The sequence below is a fragment of the Vulpes lagopus genome, chromosome 4 (assembly GCF_018345385.1).
Source record: "Vulpes lagopus strain Blue_001 chromosome 4, ASM1834538v1, whole genome shotgun sequence".
NCBI lineage: Eukaryota > Metazoa > Chordata > Mammalia > Carnivora > Canidae > Vulpes > Vulpes lagopus.
In genome coordinates this window covers 92846804-92868716 of record NC_054827.1, presented here as the reverse complement: position 1 = coordinate 92868716, position 21913 = coordinate 92846804, and the positions used below count along the sequence as shown (strand labels likewise).

At 37.3% G+C, this 21913-nt stretch overlaps 1 protein-coding gene across 1 annotated transcript in view; it reads right to left on the bottom strand.

The window, feature by feature from the left end:
* The window catches only part of NIPA1 (NIPA magnesium transporter 1), a 53522-nt gene that overhangs the window by 21372 nt on the left and 10237 nt on the right, over window positions 1-21913 (bottom strand). The window contains exons 2-3 of the mRNA XM_041753433.1: window positions 7932-7979; window positions 6835-6925 (exon numbers count right to left, since the gene is read on the bottom strand). Coding sequence (XP_041609367.1) covers window positions 6835-6925; window positions 7932-7979 — 139 coding nt within the window. The remainder of the gene's footprint in view (window positions 1-6834; window positions 6926-7931; window positions 7980-21913) is intronic.

Here is a 21913-nt window from a genome sequence, read left to right as displayed (position 1 = left end):
TAGATGAGTTAGTATCATCTTAACAATATTAATTCTTGTTAATATGTGAATATGGATATATGATATGTGAATTACAGTTTTCAGACTGAGTTTTGTGCTTCTTTTTAAAAATGAATTCTTAAGTATCTAGTTTGTTTTGGTAATATTTTATAACTGAATTGTTTTCTTAATTTCATTTTTGTCTTGCTCACTGCTACTGTATACAGATAGAATTGATTTTTGTATATTGATCTTACATCCAGCATCCTTACTGAACTTATTTGTTCTAATAGTTTCTTAGCAGTTCCACAGAATTTTCCATATGCAAGATCATGTCCTCTGCTAACAGAGATAGTCTGACTCCTTCCTTTCCAAATCAAGATGTCTTTTAATCCATCCTCATTCCAATTTGCTTGCCCAACTATATTGGTTGGAACCTTTGGTACAACGTGAATATAAGTGGCAAAAGCAGATGCCTTGTTCTTGATCTTATGGGGAAATCATCCAGTCCTTAACCTTAAAAATGATATTTGCTGGGGGCTTTTCAGAGGTCCTTTGCCAGATTAGGAAGCTACCCTCTATTTCTAGCATTTTTTAAAGTAGGCTCAGCCCCCAGTGTGGGACCCAATGCAGGGCTTTAACTCATGACCCTGAGATCAAGACCTGAATTGAGATGAAGAGTCAGATGCCTAACCAACTGAGCCACCCAGTTGCCCTCCTATTTCTAGCATAATGTTTTCATCATGAAGGTGTATTGAATTTTATAAAATGATTTTTTTGTGTGTCTATTGAGATATGTTTAACCTTTATTCTATTGATGAAGTATATTAACTGATTTACTTTGACCCTAAATCTACCTTGCATTCTTGAGAGAAACCCTATTTGGTCATGGTGTGTAAGTCTTTTTACATATTAATGAATTCAATTGGCTAGTATTTTGTTAAGGATTGCTCCATTCATATTAATAAGAGAATTGGTTTGTAGTTTTCCTTTCTGGTGATTTCTTTGGTTTTGTTACCAGGGTAATATTACCCCATGGTGTAAGTTGGGAGGGCTCCCATTTCTCCTATTTTTTTGGAAGAGTTTGTGAAGAATTCTATTAATTCTTTAAATGTTTCAAAGAATTCACCGGTGAAACCACCTCTCCCTGAACTTTTCTTTGTTGGAATTTTTTTCATTACGAAACCAATCTTTACTTGTAGGTCTATTCAGACTTTCTATTTTTAAAGCATTTTCAGTAGTTTGAGTTTTTCTAGGAATATGTCCATTTCATCTAACTTATCCAATTTGTTGGTATACTGTGTTCATCTTATTTGCTTATAATTCTTCTAATCTCTGGAGAGTTGATGGCAATATCCCCTTTCTGTTCTTGATTTTAGTAGTTTCAGTCTTCTCTGTCAATGTAACTGAAAGGTTATCAATTTTGTTGGGTCTTTTCAAAGGACAATATTTGGGTCTGCTTTTTGCTATTGTATTTCTAGTTTCTATGTCATTTATCTCTTCTAATCTTTATTATTTCCTTCCTTCTATTTCCATTGGGTTTAGTTGGGTCTCTTTTCCCAGTGTCTTAAGATGGAAAGTTAGATTGTTGATTTGAGATCTTTCCTTTTTTTTTTTTTTAATGTAGGCATTTACAGATATAAATTTCCCTCTGCATATTGCTTTAGCTGAGTCATGCGAGCTTTGGTGTGTTTTCGCCTCATTTTTATTCATCTCAAAGTATTTTCTAATTTCCTGTGTAAGTTCTTTTTTGACCCATTGGTCTTTTAGCAGCAATTTAATTTCCACATATTTGTAAATTAAAAAAAAATTCACTGGTTTTGCTTTCTGATTTCATTCTATTATAGTCAGAAAGTACTTTGCATGGCTTCAATCCTTTCACATTTATTGGTGATTCTTTTTTATGGCCTAGCATATGGTCTATCCAGGAAAATATTCCTTATACACTTGGAATATGAATTCTACTGTTGTTGGCTGGAGTGTTCTCCAGATGTCTATTTTGTCTAGTTGACTTACAGTGTCATTCAAGTCTTCTATTTCCTTCTTGATCTTTTGCCTAGTTTTTCTATCCATTATTGAAAGTTGGGTTTTGCAAGTTGTAACTATTATCATTGAATTGTCTGTTATTCGTTATTCTATCAGGTATATTTCATATATTTTGAAGGTCTGTTTTTAGGTGCATATTTGTTTATAATTGTTACATCTTCCTAATGGATTGACTCTTTTGTCATTACAAGATGTCTCTATCAGTAATATTTTTTTGTTTTATAATCTATTTTGTCTGATATATAGCCTCTCCAACTTTCTTACGGTATTGTTTGCATAATATATTTTCTTTCCTTCCTTTTACTTTCAATTTATATCTTTGAATCTAAAATGTCTTGTGTAGACAGCATATAGCTGGATCTTTATCCTGCCTGACAATCTCTGCCTTTTAAAAAAAAATGATTTTATTTATTTATTTCAGAGAGACAGAGAGAGAGAGAGAGAAGCAGAGGGAGAGGGAGAGAGAGCACCCCAAGCAGATTCTGCACCAAGTGCAGAGCCTGATGGCACGCTCGATCCCACCACTCTGAGATCATAACCTGAGCCAAAATCAAGAGTCAGACTTCTTTTCTACACATCTCATGTTTTTCTGTTCCCAATTCTTCACTTACTGTCTTCTCTTACATTAAGTAAATCTTTTTAGTGAAACATTTTAGTTCCTTATTTTTTTCACCATACTTTTTTGAGTAACTTCTAATGGTTTCTCTAGAGTTTATCAGAATACATTTTAAATTGATACTAAATTAACCCTAGTGAGATATAATGCTATTCCTCTATAGTTCAATTTCTACTTCCTTCCTTTTGCACTATTTTTTGTGATATTTGGGTCTTTTACAAACCAAATAATACTTTATTATAATTATTACTTTATAAAATTTTATATATGTTTTTTAAAGGTGAGAAAAGAAAGAAGAACACGTACGTATTTATAGTTTGTTATATTTACCAGGTATCCTAACATTCTTATTACTTTTGAAATATTTATTAAATATACAGGTATTTATTACATCTGGTTGCTTATGTGCATTTTATTGAAAATGAGGGTTAATATTAGTGGAATAAATGTAGTTTCTTTTTTTAAAAGATTTCTAAAAATTTATTTATAAGAGACACAGAGAAAGAGGTAGAGACACAGGCAGAGAGAGAAACAGGCTCCATGCAGGGAGCCTTTTGTGGGACTCGATCCTGGGACTCCAGGATTATGCCCTGGGCTGAAGGGAGGTGCTCAACCGCTGAATCACCCAGGCATCCCAATAAATGTATTTCTTTATGAAAAAAATTGTCAGGTTTTCCCTTTGTCATTTTATTTACTGGGATTTTCATACTATTCTCATCAATTTAAGAAATTCTTTATGTCATAGCTTTAATTACTGTAATATTTATTTAAATCTTTTTTCATTTTGTTTTTAATGTAGAATGTTAAACTTTTCATTATTACATCAAACTTTAGAAATTTCTTATCCTTTTAAGATCTGAAAGACATTTTTTCAAGTTGTAAAAATAGAAATATTTTTCTTATACATAGGCCATAAGCCAAGCTAACCTTTTTTTCCTGTTCTTTTACAGATTCAACCTCCATAATACATATTCTAGGTTACACTAGAGATGCAGGTTTATTTAGTGAAAATAAGAGACAGAGAATGTCTATAGTTATGTGCAACAGATAATTGGGCACATTAACTGACTGAGTTTACCACAGCTTTACAAAGAACACTCAACTCTGCATTATGAACAGGACAATATACTTCAATATATCACTTCAGTCATGCACTGGAACACTGGAATAGTATCAACAAACCATTGGTTGTATTTGCCTCTCCACATTTGATGGACATTCTATATATAATATTTAATTTACTTAGATTAGATCATATTTTGATGGTGCTATGATTTAAACTGATGTTCCTACAAAATTGTTTACCAGTTTTCCCAACACTATTTACCTAAATAAAAAAATTTCTCTTTTAGAATAGAGACATGAAAATTAAATGCAGTCATTTAATCCCAATACTAGACTGGATCTTGTACTAGAAGAAAAAAATGATGGTACAAAGGAAAAAAAAATGGCATAAAAATAATGGCATAGGGGATCCCTGGGTGGCTCAGCGGTTTGACACCTGCCTTTGGCCCAGGGTGCGATCCTGGAGTCCTGGGATCGAGTCCCGCGTCAGGCTCCCAGCGTGGAGCCTGCTTCTCCCTCTGCCTGTGTCTCTGCGTCTCTCTCTCTCTCTCTCTCTCTCTCTCTATGTCTATCATGAATAAATAAATAAAATCTTTAAAAAAGAAATAATGACATAAATGGCAAAAAATAAAGGAATAAAGGATAATGACATAAAATAAGGATATAATGGGTCATTTAACAAAATTGGAATACAGAAGACAGATTAGATACATGTAATACAACATTAAATTTATTGACATTGATCATTGTACTGTGGTTATTAAAAGAATATCTATAGTGTTAGGAAACACAAATTGATGTATTTAAGGGTGAAGAATCATGATAGATGTAGTCTCAAAGGATAAACAAACATACAAAAAACAAAGCAAACACCACATTTATGGTTCTCAACTGGGGGTGATTTGCACACCCCCAAGGACATTTGCAATGTCTGGACACATTTTGGGTCGGTACTACTGACATCTGATCGGTGGAGTCCAAAGATGCTAAGCACCCCACAATGGACAAATCAGTCCTCACAACAAAGAATGACTATTCTCAAAGGTCAACCGTGTTGAAGTTGAGAAATCTTTTTTTTTTTTAAGATTTTATTTATTTATTAGAGACACACAGAGAGAGAGAGAGGGAGAGACAGGCAGAGGGAGAAGCAGGCTCCATGTAGGGAACCTGACATGGGACTCGATCCCGGATCTCCAGGATCACACCCTGGGCTGAAGGCGGCGCTAAACCGCTAAGCCACCAGGGCTGCCCCAAAGTTGAGAAATCTTGATACAGAGAAAGCAAATGATGGAGGAAGTGGGATAAAAATCAACAGTAGGTGTGCATTGGTGAGGAGTATATGGATGTTGTTTTGATCATTCTTTTAGGTTTTTATTTAAATTCCAGTTAATTAATATATTAGTTTCAGGTGTACAGTATAGTGTTTCAATACTTACATACTACATTTCGTGCTCATTACAACAAATGTACTCCTTAATCCCCATCACCCATTTAACTCATCACCTGTTTTGATTATTCTTAATCTTGTAACTTTTCTGTAATTTGGAAATTATTTTCCAATAAAAAGTGTTCTTAACTTCTTTTCAAAATACTATATTGTGATGATTACTTTATCATACACTGAATCATTAGAGAAAAGTAGACCTATCTGGGGACTCCCTAGTCTATTTCTAGTCTATTCTATCTTCTATATTTCTAGTCTGTCTCCTGAAGACTTTGAGCAGTGAACATTTCTGGTGAGGTGACTTAATTGTCAAAGTCCACGAGAATAGTTCTTTGGAACTTAACTAGGCAAGATATTTTAATATATGCATATTAAACGTTCAATGTGCAAAGACCCCAGCGTCAGATGATTTATTTACCTGATGTTTTTTCAGAAGAACAAATCAAAGAGTGAGGCTGGGCTCTGGGAAGCTAAGGCAGTGATTCCCTGAAGTGGAATTGCATCACTCATGCAATCCAAGTTCTTCAGGCCATCCAAACACAAAGCAACATTATGCTACATGTGATATTAGTCTGCTGTTTAGATAAGGACGACATTCTACATATTTTCAACGTGGAGAAAACATATTTGTGCTTTTTAGGCTACAGACTCTTAAAGCCTAATTGACTTTAAAGTACAATTTAAATTTATCTATCATAGACCCACCACTTCTCTGAAAGGATTTGGGAGTCTGTCTAGAATACAGGAGAATGCCAATATATAAATGAGTTAGAAACTTGGATTTTATTTCTTTTATTATATCTGTTTCTTAATAATTTCTTCAAAGGTAAAACAGAATATAAATAAGCTCATAGAAGGATATATGTTGAGCTATTCAATTAATAGCTCATAAAATCATTTTTGTAGGTAACTCAAATGTAATACAAAGACTCCACTTGTAATACATAATGGCTGGCAGCCTTCACGTCCCCAATCCTACCTTCCTCCCTTAGCCCCACATCTGGGCAACGTGATAAGAAAACCTGCTCATAGTCTCAGACCCTAGTGTCCTCAGTCCATTAGTATTGGCAAAAATTTAACTGAGTGTGGAAACCTTCACCCCATTCACTTTCTAACTGCAATAAAAACCCAAAGCCCCTCCATCCTCATTTCCCCCTGGACGTTTAGACCACAGAAGCCCTTCTCCTGGACATGGGGATTCATCTGCTGTTAACTGTTACGAGTTATAAATTCTATTTTATACCCATTGGTGCCACCTCCACAATTTCCCAGAGTGGAGTGAGAGATTTGTTCAGTGTTTGGTAGGGGATGCTAGGCATACAAATAAAACACCAACTGACTAGTTTTGCTTAGTGATTTCTCAGAATCACTTGCTAAGGCACCAGGAACACCCTAGTTTCTAGAAGTCTTTCAGGATAAAGACAGGAGAACAACAGAATCACATTCACTCATGTCCATGCATAAGTTAGGGTCTGAAATATACTAAAACAAAGTTCTAAGAGAAGGGTAATAATTCACAAAAATCATTTCGAAGGGATAAAATTAAACCACAGAGTAGAATACTGAAGACCTAGCTTCAGTTACAATTTTGCTTTTATTATTTGAACAAAAATACTTAAAATGAAAAGTTTTTTAAAATCTAAACTGCACATTAAAAATCAAAACACAGAATCCCAGTTCTCACCCAAATGGCACTCCAAGGGCACCCAGTGGAGTCACCAGGACTGTGGGGACCGCTGTGTAAGCCAGGAAGTTTCCAATCTGGCCAACAGCCACTGTCAAGAGAATCACAGGATATCACTTGCAATTACAGCTCACTTTTAGCAATCATCACAGAGTTTAATTTGGCAAGGCTCTGCTCTGAAAGGGCTCTTCTTTTCATTTCTTGTAAGGATGCAAATGTGGGGCAATGTTTGCATAATTAAGGGTCCTGAAAGCAGAGGAAAGTAGGCCCTACAGCATCACGGATCCAATCATTCAGAAGTAGTTTCAGCCCTCTGTGGAAATTCCAAAACTAAATGGCAGTGATTGACAGTGGATGCAACAAAGTATATTTCCACTCTTTCCGTAACACATTCTTGTCTTAAGACTAATCATGTAGAATCTCCTGTGTCCTTTCAATGGCCTGGAATCTACTCCAGTATAGAGTACTAGGCCACAGTGACATGCTGCTGGCACACCAAGTGGAAAAACTGCTGCCCGCACAGGACTGCACTGGGACTGTATCAAGACAGAGCTTTAAGATGAGCTCCTCAATAAAAGGAAACATCATCTGCTAGACAACACCTTGCCTAAAAGACAATGTGTGACAAATAAACCTCATGATATTTATGAATTTTCTAACACAATTTTTCTTTATATATGTAGGGCTCTGAACTCCAATCTTATTATTTTTATATGATAGCACATAAACCTCTGTGTGTGACCTCTTTTATATGCTATTACATGATCCTGTACTTAAGGCTAAGTGAAGAAACTCTCCTTTGTAAAACCAATTATGTTCAACAAAATATGAAATTTCACCAAATATCAACAGCCTGACTACAGGTGAGTAAGCAGAAGCTGTTTTAATTTCTTTGGGCCCAGGACAGTCAGACCTGGACTAAATTCAGAACTAATTGCAGGCAGCAGGAACTCTACCTCCTCCCTCCCTCCAATGCCTCCTACATTGGTCTTCAGCCCAAAGATTGGAGCTGTACTCATTCCACCCCCTCCAGTCCAACCAGAGGAATGACTGATCTTAAGAAAGAAAACACACTTTTCACCACACTAGGTACTTACTTGCAATTGTGCCTGCCCACCACACAATGTCTGTTAAATAGGAGGTACCTATGAAAGAGATAAAAATGTGAGAAAAGTATAAAGCAAGGGGTTTACAAACTACATACTTAAAAAGGAGTTTTTAGGGACCCCTGGGTGGCTCAGTGGTTGAGCGTCTGCCTTCTGCCCAGGGCATGATCCTGGAGTCCCTGGATCAGATCGAGTCCCACATCAGGCTCCCTGTAGGAAGCCTGCTTCTCTCTCCGCTTATGTCTCTCTGTGTCTCTGTGAATAAATAAATAAAATCTTTTCAAAAAAGCAGTTTTTACATGAAAATAAAACTAAAAACAATGAATGCCATACTGCTTATTTACTCTTTAAGTTATTCTATAAATAGCAGCACGAGTAACCACTAAAAGTGGCAAATTCAGATTTTTTTTTTTTGCAATGAACACAACCTGACCCAAACAAGTAAAACCTTTATAAAAAATTATTTTTTGGCTCATGATGCCACCCAGAGACACACATATTCTTTGGCATGTAGTTTATGTTGAAGTCCAGTTCTCTCATGCACATTTACTGCAACCCATTTATACGATAATTTTATGAGCATAGGGTTCAATGATTTGATGCTTAAATAGGTTACTCAATTTTCATAATTTAGAATTTATAGGGGCAGCCCCCGGGTGGCCCAGCGGTTTAGTGCTGCCTTCGGCCCAGGGCGTGATCCTGGAGACCCGGGATGGAGTCCCACGTCAGGCTCCCTGCATGGAGCCTGCTTCTCCCTCTCTCCTGTGTCTCTCCCTCTCTCTGTCGCTCATGAATAAATAAATAAAACCTTTTTTAAAAACTTAGAATTTATGATTTAGCTCTTTTTCAACCATTTGGGCAGCAGACCTTTTCACTCACTCAGTCATTTGACATTTTACACAGTCTCTTGTATTGTTAGGTTACCCTAATATATCCCCATGCAGTCAGGCAGAAACATGAACAGGTGCCCAGGCCTTCCCATCACATGGGTCCCTCTTCCTGCCTGTATGACAGGAACCTGCAGCAAGATGGTCTCCTGAACTCTGAGACACATAGTTACACAATTTCAGATATGTCAAAATGCTCATCTGACAGGTTTCTTCAGTTCAAACTAAAGTACCTAATTCTAATAGTGAAAGGGATCCTAAGAGAAGGGGGGGGGGTACTGAGTGGGGAAAAATTAGAGAGGAAGACAAATCATGAGACACTCCTAACTCTGGGAAACGAACATTAAGGAGGGCTTTTGTTTCCCTTGCCTTTGGAGACCTGTCTAGCAAGAAGTTACTGTGGCTGAGGTCACAGAAGTTGCTGCCTGTGTTCTCCTCTAGGATTCTGGTGGATTTCTATCTCACATTTAGGTCTTTCACCCATTTTGAGTTTGTGTGTGTGGTGTAGAAGAATGGGCCAGTTTCATTTTTCTGCTCATGGCTGTCCAATTTTCCCAACACCATTTGTTGAAGAAACTGTCCTTTTTCCAGTGGATATTCTTTCCTGTTTTGTCAAAGATTAGATGACCATTGCATTGAGGGTCCTTTACTGGGTTCTCTCTTCTGTTCCATTGATCAATGTGTCTGTTTTTGCGCCAGTACCACACTGTCTTTATGATCACAGCTTTGTAATACGGCTTAAAGTTCAGATTGTGATGCCTCCATCCAGTTTTGGTTTGCATTTTCAACATTCCTTTGGCTAGTTGGGGTTTTTTTTCTCATTTCACACAAATTTTAGGATTGTTTGCTCTAGCTCTGTGAAAAATGCTGATGGTATTTTAACAGGGAATGCTTTGCATGTGTGGATTGCTTTTAGATACCACAGACATTTTGATAATATTTGTTCTTCCAATCCATGAGTATGGAATGTTTTTTCCATTTTTTGTGTCTTCCTCAATTTCTTTCACAAGCATTCTATAGTTTCCAAAGGACAGATCCTTTACCTCTTTGGTTAGGTTCATTCCTAGGTATCTCTTTGGTTTTGGTGCAATTCCAAATGGGATTGATTCCTTAATTTCTCTTTGTCATGCTTCTTTGTTAGTGTACAGAAATGCAAGTAATTTCTGTGTACTGATTTTATATCCTGCCACCTTGTTGAATTCCTGAATCAGTTCTAGCAATTTCTGGGTGGAGTCCTTTGGGTTTTCTACACAGAATATCATATCGTCTATGAAGAGTGAAAGTTTGAGTTCTTTGCTGATTTGGATGCTTTTTATTTCCTTCTGTTGTCTGATTGCTGAGGTAGGACTTCCAGTGCTGTAGTTAGCAGCAGTGGTGCGAGCAGACATCTGTGTTGTGTACTTGATCTTATGGGAAAAGCTCTGTTTTTCCCCATTGAGGATGATATTCACTGTGGGTCTTTTGTAATGGTTTTTATGATATTGAGGTATGCTCCCACTATCCTTACATAGCATATGGTTTTTATCAATAAGAATACTGTATTTTGTCAAATGCTTTTTCTGCATCTTTGACAGAATCATATGATTCTTATCCTTTTATTAATATGAAGTATCACACTGAATGATTTGCAGATGCTGAGCCACCACTGCAGCCCAGAAATAATTTCCACACAATCGTGGTGAATAATCCCTTTAATATACTATTGTATCGTATTAGCTAGTATCTTGGTGAGAATTTTTGCATCCATGTTCATCAAGGATATTGGTCTACAATTCTCCTTTTTAATGGGGCCTTTGTCTGGTTTGGGAATCAAAGTAATGCTGACCTCATAGAATGAGTTTCAAGTTTTCCCTCTATTTCTATTTTCTGGAATAGTTTCAGAAAATAGATTTTATGTCTTTAAATGTTTGGTAAAATTCCACTGGGAGGCCATCTGGCCCTCAACTCCTGTTTGTTGGGAGGTTTTTGATTACTGCTTTAATTTCTTTACTGATTATGAGTCTGTTTAGGTTTTCTATTTCTTCCTGTTTCAGTTTTGGTAATTCGTATATATCTAGGAATGCATTCATTTCTTCCAGATTGCCTAATTTGTTAGCATATAACTGCTCATAATATTCTCTTATAATCGCATTTCTTTGGTGTTGGCTGTGATCTCTCCTCTTTCATTCATGATTTTATTTATTTGGGTCCTTTCTCTTTTCTTTTCGATAAGTCTGGCTAGGGGTTTATCAATATTATTAAATCTTCCAAATAATCAGCTTTGTTGATGTGTTCTACTGTTTTACCAATTTTTATATCACTGATTTCTGCTCTAATTTTTTAAAATTTATTTATTTGAGAGAGAGATTGCACAAGCAGGGGGAGCAGCAGGCAGAGGGAGAGGGAGAAGCAGGCTCCCTGCTGAGCAGGAAGCCTGACTTGGGGCTTGATCCCCGGACTCTAGGATCATGACATGAGACAAAGGCAGACACTTAACTGATTGAGCCACCTAGGCAACCCCATGATTTCTGCTCTAATCTTTATTATTTCCCTTCTCCTGCTAGATTTAGGTTTTATTTGCTTTTTTTTTCCAGCTCCTTTAGATAGGTTAGGTTACATATTTGAGACTTCTTGTTACTTGAGGAAAGCCTGTATTGCTATACACTTCCCTCTTAGGACCGCTTTTGCTGCACCCCAAAGCTTTTGAACTGTTGTGTTTTCATTTTCATTTGTTTCCATGTATTTTTTAAGTTCTTCTTTAATTTCCTGCTTGGCCCATTCATTCCTTGGTAGATGTTCTTTAACCTCCAAGTATTTGGGACCCTTTCAAATTTCTTCTTGTGGTTGACTTCAAGTTTCATAGTATTGTGGTCTGAAAATATGCATGATATGTTCTCAATCTTTTTGTACCAGTTGAGACCTGATTTGTGACCTAGTATGTGATCTATTCTGGGGAATGTTCCATGTGTGCTCAAGAAGAATGTGTATTCTGCTGCTTTAGGATGAAATGCTCTGAATATATCTGTGAAGTCCATGAGGTCCAGTGTGTCATTCAAAGCCCTTGTTTCCCTGTTGATCTGCTTAGATGATATGTCCATTGCTGTGAGTGGGGCATTAAAATTCCCTACCATTGCTATATTATCATCAATGAGTTTAAGTTTGTTATTACTTGATTTGTGTATTTGGCTACTTCCAAGTTAGGGACATAAATATTTACAGTTGTGAGGTCTTCTAATGGATAGACCTCTTTAGTATGATATAGTGTCCGTCTTCATCTCTTGTTATAGTCTTTGTTTTACTTATTTATTTTTAAGGATTTTATTTATTTATTCATGAGAGACACAGACAGAGATGCAGAGACATAGGCAGAGGGAGAAGCAGGCTCCCTGCAGGGAGCCCAATACAGGACTCGATCCAGGACCCCGCGATCATGTCCTAAGCCAAAGGCAGGTACTCAACCACTGAGCAACCCAGGCATACTATCCACCCCCTCACTTTTAATCTGTAGGTGTCTTTGGGTCTAAAATGAGTCTCTTGTAGACAGCATATCAACAGGTCTTGTTTTTTTATCCATTTTGATACCCTATGTCTCCCAATTGGAGCATTTGGGCCATTTACATTCAGAACAGTTATTGAAAGATATTAATTTAGTGCCATTATATTAGCTGTAAAGTCATTGTTTCTGTAGATTGTTCCTTTCTGGTCTATGTTACTTTGGGGCTCTCATTTCATTCAAATGATCCCCTTTAATATTTCTTGTAGAGCTAGCTTAATGCTCACAAATTCCTTTAGTTTCTGTTTGTTCTGGAAACTCTTTAGCTCTCTACTTTGAATGACAACCTTCCTGAAAGAAATATTTTTAGCTGCATATTTCTCTCATTTAGCATCCTGAATATATCATGCCAGTCCTTCTGGCCTGGACAGATCTGCTACCAACTTTATGTGTCTATCCTTGTAGGGGGGACCTCTTGTCCCAGGCTGCTTTCAGGATTTTATCTTTCTCTTTGAAATTTGTAAGTTTCACTATTATATGTTGAGATGTTGACCTATTTTTATTAATTTTGGGGGGTTCTCTGTGCCTCCTGGACTTCAATGCCTGTTTCCTTTCCCAGATTAGGAAAGTTTTCAGCTATATTTGTTCAAATCAATTTTCTGCCCCTTTTTCCCACTTTTCATCTTCTGAGATGTCTAGAATATAGATATTATTTCACATTATGGAATCGCGGAGTTCCCTAAGTCTACCTTCATGATATCATAGTTTTGTTTCCCACTTCTTTTCAAATTTCTTATTTTCCATTATCCTGTGTTCTGTATCACTGATTCACTCTTCTGTTCCGTTACCCTCATTTTTATGGTCTTCACTTGGGGCCTCTATGCAATAGCATTTTTAATTTTGGTCTGACTAGATTTTAGTTCTCTTATCTCTACAGTAAGGGATTCTCCAGTATCCTCTATGCTTTTTTATGCCCAGTTAGTATCTTTATAGTCACCGTTTTAAATTCTAATTCAGACATCTTATTAATATCTATTATTGGTTAAATCCCTGACAGTGAGTACTGCCTTCTGTTCCTTCTTTTGGGATGAGCTCTGTCTCTTCATTTTCCAGAAAAGAAAGGAAGAAAATGAACAAAAACAACAACAACAACAAAAATACCCTAGATTCTGGGTGTGTTTTGGTCTGCTTGTTAAAAGAAACTAGATCCCAAAATAAGAAAGAGAAAAACATATATGTGTGTGTATATATATCACATATACACACACATATATGAAAATACAATGAAAGAAAACAAATTAAAGAATATGTACAGTATACATAAAAAGTAAAAAGGAATAAAAAATTGAGAAAATAAATGAAAAAATACTAAAACACTAAAGAATAAAAATACAAAGAATGCTATATACTGTTTTCCCCGAGAGCTGAAGGTCTTCAGTGCTCTAAGATCAGTAAATTTGGTAAGAGCAAACTGTCTGTGCTGATCTTCTGGGGGAGGGGTCTGTGGCACTGTTTCTCTGGTGGATTTACCCTGTGATGAAAATGTTTTTCCTGGGCACAGGGAGGCAGAGCTTGCTGTAAGTGGCTGCACACTCCACTAGGTGGTGCAATTTTGCTCCCAGAAGGCTTTCAGCACTGATGAGGGGGATGAAAATGGCTGTGCCCTCTAGTCCTGGAGCTGAAAATTCACCCCCAAAACACAGTCTTCAGTGAGCCCTCAAAGAAAAGCAATCAATCACTCTGTCTCCCCAGTTGCCATCAGAACTCTGTACTCACCCATCTTTGTGATCGAGCGTTTTTGTTTTTTTTTCTTTTATATCCTTGAATAGTTATTTATAGAGATGAATCTTCTAGCTCCCAACTTGATTATTAGAGAAATACAGAATTCTAGGATTTGCATCAAAGTATTCCAGCTCCATTTCCCACCCAACCCCCATCACAAAGGAAAAGTTTGGAGTGGGTCATATAAGACTGTCAAAATGCTGACATATTTTGGGGCACCTGAGCAACTTAGTGGTTGAGCATCTGCCTTCAGCTCAGGTTGTGATCCTGGGGTCCTGGGATCAAGTTCCCCATCTTGCTCCCTGCAGGAAGCCTGCTTCTCCTTCTTCCTATGTCTCTGCCTCTCTGTGTCTCTCATAAATAAATAAATAAAATTAAAAAAAATGATGACATATTTTGAAGTGATCTTAAGGGTAAACAAAGATTCGCCTTATTTTCCTTGATGGAGCGTTTTTATCTCAGGTATGCTACTGAGTTTCAAAACTTGAAATTTTAGGGACTCCCATAGCGTGGCCCTGCCCTGTTCCTCTTGGGGCAGTAGGGGGGGTGCAGGGAGGTGCTCACCACACTTCTGCCTTTTGTTGGACTCCTCCCAGAAAACAGTCACAGGACGACACCACAGTTTGCAGTTTATGCCAACACAGAGCATAGAGCTGACACATAGACTTACTGTTCTTTTTTCTTTTTTTAATATTTTATTAATTTATCCATGAGAGACACAGAGAGAGAGAGAAGCAGAGACACAGGCAGAGAGAGAAGCAAGCTCCATGCAGGGAGCCCGATGCGGGACTCGATCGCGGGACTCCAGGATCATGCCCTCAGCTGAAAGCAGATGCTCAACCGCTGAACCACCCAAGTGACTTACACTGTTCTCAGGTGGCTTCCAAGCTCCTAGGTCTGGGAATTCTTCGCACTCAGGCACTACTAGTTCTTCCTGTGACCTAGGGCATCCTGAGACCACATTGTCACACCTGGGATTCCACAGCACTCACCTCCTGAGCACTTCTAAGCCAGGTACATGCCCCACTGTAGCAGACTTCTAAAAGTACTGATTTTGCACTCTGCTGTTTAAAATACTCGTAGTAGCCTCCTTAAGCAGGTTCCCTCCCCCACCACCATATCCTCAGCTATATCACACTGGATTCAAGTCTCCACACCTCCTATCTTCCAAACGTTGGTTACTTTTCTACTAGTAGATTTGCAGCATTTGTTTTCTCAGATCTCTAATTGGTTTATTGGATGTTCAGAAAGATTTGATAACTATCAAATTGTATCCAAGGGAGGAGATACCCTTAGGGTCCCCCTACTCCTCCAACATCTTAACTTCTCTCTCTGTTGTGTTTCTGTACACCAATAATGAACTACCAGAAAGAGAAATTAAGGAAATAATCCCACTTACAATAGCATCATAAAGAATAAAATATCTAAGAATAAATCTATCAGACATTGATGAAAGAAATTAAAGATGACACATACAAATGAAAAGATATACCCTGTTCATGGATTAAAAGAATTAATATTGTTAAAATGTACATACTCAAAGCAAACTATAGATTCAAAAATCTTTATCAAAAATATCAGTGGCATTTTTCACAGATATAGTACAAAGAATATTAAAATTTGTATGGAACCACAAAAGACCCCAAATAGCCAAAGTATTCTTGAGAAAGAACAAAACTGGAAATGTCATGCTTTTTTATTTTAAACTATACTACAAAGCTATAGTAATCAAAACAGTATAGTACTGATGTGCAGGCACACTGACACACACACAAATTTAAAAAATAGAATAGAGAGCAAGTTATACTGATGTTTACATGGTCAATCTACAACAAAGGAGACAAGAGTATACAATAAGGAAAAAAGTCTCTTCAATAAATGGTGTTAGAGAACTGGTCAGCTACATGCAAAACAATGTAACTAGACTACTTTCTTACACCATTTACAAAAGTTAACTCAAAATGGGTTAAAAAAAAAAAAAAAATGGGTTAAAGGCCTACTGTAAGACCTGAAACCATAAAACTCCTAAAAGAAAACATATGCAGTAATTTTTTGGACATCAGATTCCACAACATTTTTCTGGATATATCTCTTCAGGTAAGGGAAACAAAGGCAAAAACAAACTATTGAGACTATGATATCAAACTAAAAATCCTTTGCACAGCAAAGGAAGTAGTCAACAATACAAAAAGGCAACATGATGAATGGGGAAAGAAATTTGCAAGTGACATACCTGATAAGGGATTATTACTATCTAAAATATATAAAGGGATCCCTGAGTGGCTCAGTGGTTTAGCGCCTGCCTTCAGCCTAGGGCTTGATCCTGCAGTCCCAGAATCGAATACCACATCAGGCTCCCTGCATGGAGCCTGCTTCTCCCTCTGCCTGTGTGCCTGTGTCTCTGCCTCTCTCGCTCTCTCTGTGTGTCTCTCATGAACAAATAAATAAAATCTAAATATATATATATATATATATACATATATATACAAAGAACTCATACAACCCAACACCAAAACAACCCCAAATAATCTGATTTTAAAATGCACAGAGGATATGGATATTTCTCTAAAGGCGACATACAGCTGGCCAACAGACACATGAAAAGATGTTCAATATCACTAATCATCAGGGAAATGCAAATCTAAACCACAGTGAGGTATCATCTCACATTTGCTATAATAGCTATAGTCAAAAAGAGCAGAAATAACAAGTGTCAGTAAAGATATAGATAAAGGGAATCCTCATGCACTGTTGGTGAGAATGTAAATTGATGCAACCACTAGGAAAAATTTTACGATGTTTCCTCAAAAAGTTAAAAACAGATCTACCATATGACTCAATAACTCCACTGCTATGTATTTACGTAAAGAAAACAAAGATATTCATTTCAAAAGCTATATACACTCATGTTTACTGCAGCATTATTTCCCATATGGAATTTCCATATTATGGAAACACCTAAAGTCCCCATTGACAGATGAATGGATGAAGAAGGGGGTGGGGGGTAGATACAGACATAGATACACACACACACAGTGGAATCTTACTCAGTCATAAGAATGAAATCTTGTCATTTGTGACAACATGGATGGACCAGAGGGTATTATGCCAAATAAGGTAAGTTGGACAAAGAAAGACAAATACAGTGTGATCTCACTTACATGGAATCTAAAAAACAGAATAAAAGAAAACAAAATAGAGCAGACTTACAAAAAGAAAGAACAAACTGTTGCCAGAAGGGAGAAGTATGGAGGGATGGGCAAAACAGGTGAAGAGGATTGAGAAGTACAAACTTCTGGTTATAAAATAAAGGAATATAAAGAATAACAGGGAATATAATCATTTATACTTTAATAACTTTGTGTGGTGACACACGGTAACTAGACTTCTCATGATGATCATTTTGTCATGTAATCACTATGTTGAAACTAATATAATGTTGAATACCATTTTCAATAAAATAGTTCAATAAAAATATATACAGTACAAAATTACTAAAGGAATTAACTTACAATAGAAATTTTCACTTTATGCAAATAAAATGATAAATGAGTATATAAACAGAAAATACATGAGACAAATACAACAAAGTGGCATATATAAATCCAACTGTAATAATTAAAATATTAAACAGAAGTTGGTATAATGTCATTCAAGTCTTCTAATCCTGGGTGATCTTCTGCTTAGCTTTTCTACAAAAATCTTTTAAATTTTTGAACCTAGGATACTGAAGTCTCCAACTACTATTGTTTTTCTATTTTTATTTTTTTAATTTTTTAAAAGATTTTGTTTATTCATGAGACACACATAGAGAGAGAGAGACAGAGACATAGGCAGAGGGAGAAGTAGATTCCCTGAGGGGAGGCCAATGCAGGACTTGATCCCCTGACCTGGGATCATGCCCTGAGCCAAAGGCAGACACCCAACCGCTGAGCCACCCAGGTGTCCCTATTTCTTTCTTTATTATGTTAGTTTTGCTTAATGTATTTTGAGACTTTGTTGTTAGGTACATATTGATTTATAATTGTTACGTCATCCTGATAGATGGAACATTTCACTGTTATAACATGTTTTTTGTTTTTAATATATTTTTGTCTTAAAAATCTACGATTTTCATATTAGTATAATCACTTCAGTTCTCTTTTGTGTATAAGTAAATATTCTTATCCATTAATTTAAATAATTGTAAATGTATGTCATTCTACAACATTTTGAAGCTCATTTTTATGGCAGATGCACATAATAATCCACTCAACGTTTTAAAATTTATCTATGATGTAGAAAAATTTTAGAGACTTTAAAATCAAGGAATCACAATCTTTCGTAGGGAGAAACACAGAATGCTGGGGGCAGGGAACACCAACTTTTTTTATTCTAACGAATATAGTTTGGTCATCAGTGCTTATGGAGTCAGGGATAGCCATCATACCAGTTGCTGGAATGTGAGTGACCCTCATGAAGTGAAAACTGGTCCAAGGATGCCAGTGGCCAATGCAATGAAAACCCATGGGCTCTCCTCTTTCACTGCTACGTTTCCCAGCACCATTGACGACCATGTAGCACATGCATTTGGAAGTTTGAAAAAAAAATATGTTACTAAAATGGGGAGAAAGCTGGTACCAAAGGATGGCGAAATGACAAAATTTTGGTCACCCTTTTGTCAAAGGAGCTCCAAATCTCTCAGTCCCTCTCATTCATATGCTCTAGGAGGAGCCTGTATTTGATGAAATCCAAAAGCTGTTTAGAGCACACTCACGTTTAAAGCCAATATTAAGCAAAAATCTTTCTGCTTCCATGGACACTTAATAAATCATATTTTCTATCTGGATACCCATCCTGCTACAAATCAAGGTGAAGCTCCTCCAGATGGTCTCCAAAGGCCTCAAACCAGGAGCATCCCTTGTGCTCTGCCCTGAAGGAGGTCCATGGCTCTGCTTACCCATCCACCTGTGCACAGCTTCTTCATTGAGCTGGCTGCCACAGGTTCCTTCCTCCTTCTGTAGCCATGAGTTCCTCAGTGTTTGCATTCCATAACAGCCCTCAATCTCTATCATAAATAGATATTTTTCTCTATGTTCTAAACCCAGTTGGTTTCTTCAGGTTTCATCTTCAAACATCACTGTATCTAAAGATCCTAAAGTCACTCACCTGATAACCTCAGGAGGCACTCATTCAAACCTCTACCCACACTCCGTTTCCCAGCTGATAGCCACGATACTTCAAGCCCTCTGGGCTCAGCAAGAACAGAGTGCCACAAAATTATAGAATAGAATATGGAGGATTTTCTGTTTGTTTGCCTAAACTCATCTGTCCTCTCCTCCACTCCCAGGTGGAGATACCAAGAGCTAAATTGCAGGGGGTTTGTCTCACACTGGAAAACTTGGGTGCTAACTGGGGGTTGAATGCCTGTTTATAACAGTTGGACTATAAAACAAAGAAATGTTGTACAAATACAAAAGAGACTTGCCAGGATGAGAACATCAGTTGGCAGGGACACTGTCCAACTATGGACTTGTGGCTTTTAAAACATTTCATTTTTAGTTATATAAGTGCATCACAAACATCCTTAAAATATGACTTTCTAGCACAAAAACACAGATAGCCATCTAGTTTATTTACTTTCTGAATTATATCACAGAAAAATTGCTTCCATTTATGTGTGCTCCTATAGTAACAATAGAAGTTGCTGCAAACAGCAAAGCTAGAGTCCATCACTATGTCCTTTACTAATTAAGTAATGCCTTGACTTTAAAACTGTGTAAAAAGAGGCCACAGTTTTCATAGGGTTATTTAAAAAGGACTAGGAATAAAGAAATTTTCTTTCCAAACACCAACATAGCTAGATGAGGGTATTAAGTAGAATCAATTTGAGCACTAGTATTCATTGACTTATATGTGGATTTAATACTTTAAATCATTTTGTATATCAATTATTAAATATGTAGACTTATTTTCCTAAAGAAATAGTTTGGCAGTCTTGAAAAAGAGGAACAAAGCTGTAGGACTTCCACAATCTCACTTTAAGATTTATTATAAAACTACATAATCAAGACAGTATGGTACTGGCATAAGCATAGACATATACAATGTAACAGAACAAAGTTAAAAAATATATCCACACGTGTACAGTCAAAGCACGGACCAGAACAGCAGTATAATTCAATGGAGAAATCTCTTTAATAAATGGTGCTACATCAACTGGATAATGATAGGGAAAATACTGAACCTTGATTCATGCCTCAGCTATATGAAAAAGTTAACTCAAAATAGTTTACAGGCCTGTAGGTAAAACTAAAGCTATAAACTACTAGAGGAAAACACAGAAGGATGCCACCATAACCTGAGTAGAAACAAAGATTTCATAGGCAGAAATCAAATCAAAAAGCACAAATGACATAAAAGAAACAAAATAAAATTATGCAGGTTGGAAGATGGTGGTATGACCCTAGCTTCCCCTCATCCCACAACTACAACTAGATAACTATCACATCATTCTAAATACCTCCAGAAATCTACCTGAAGACTAGCAGAACAAACTCCACAACTAAACGTAGAGAAGATGCCACATCACAGATGGTAGGAAGTGCAGAGATATGTTTTGAGAGAGAGACTGTGGCCATTGTGTTATGGAGGGAGCTGCAGTCGCAGAGAAGGCTGAGAGACGGGCTAGCATATTGGGGATCCTGCAGGGAAAACAAATCCCCACAGCAATTGGTTTGGAAAGAGAGAGAGGCCAATGTTATTGAGTTCCAGCAATCAGCCCAGCTTAAAACCTGGAGTTTTAAAAGCCAGCATCCTTGGCTGAGATAGAGACTGGAGGGCATCCTGCTGGTCTTAGAGAGAAGGCAGGCAACAACCCATAGACATACAATGTGGAAACAAGCAATCCGAAAAGCACCTAGGACACACAGTGGGGAAGGTTACTTACTCCTTTCAGAACTCATCCTAGAAAGACAGTGTTCACAAAGGGAACCCTCCAAGAATAAAGGAACTGCTGGTGCTACTTCCCTCCCCTGCCTCTTATAAGCACAGGGCCACCTGCAGGAACCAGCACAGTGCTAAAACTAACTTGCTGGCACCAAGCCCCCCCCCCCCCGCCCCACTGCAGTGGAACCACTCCTCTCAGTCACCCTTACCTCAGTCCCAGTGCGGCAGGCCACCCTCAGAAGACCAGCCCAAAACCCTACTCACACTATGCCTCCTCTATCTGAGAGGTTTTGCAGAGCCTCAGTTTAGGTAGTGGTGGTGACAGATCTCATTTCATAAACAGACTAGAACACACCTGGTGAAAATGTCCACATTCAGGCCAGGGACTCAACACTGCCCACAGCCTCTGCAGATGACTGGCCTGAATGATAAAACAGCTAGGGCATAAAGCAGAACATATGCAGCACACACTAGAGATACTCCTGGAAGTGCCAGACATTGGGCAACAGAGGACATCACACTGTAGGGTACTATATGTTGTGGTCTTCACAAGGCCATTAGGTGCACAGAGACTCAGACAAAATGAAAGGACAGAGAAATTTATCCCAAGGGAAAGAACAGGACAAGTCATGGCCAGAGATTTAAGCAAAACAGATATAAGGGACTAGCCTGATAGAGAATTTAAAATAATGATCATAAGGATACTCACTGGACTTGAGCAAAGAGTGAAAGACATGAGTAAGACCCTTAACACAAAAATAAGTAATGACATAGAAGAATGTGAAATAAGTCAGTTAGAGAAAGACAAATACCATATGATCTCATGCATATGTGGAATTTAAGAAATAAACAGATGAACATATGGGAAGGGGGAAAAGAAAAAAAGAAGAGAGAAAAAGAAGCCA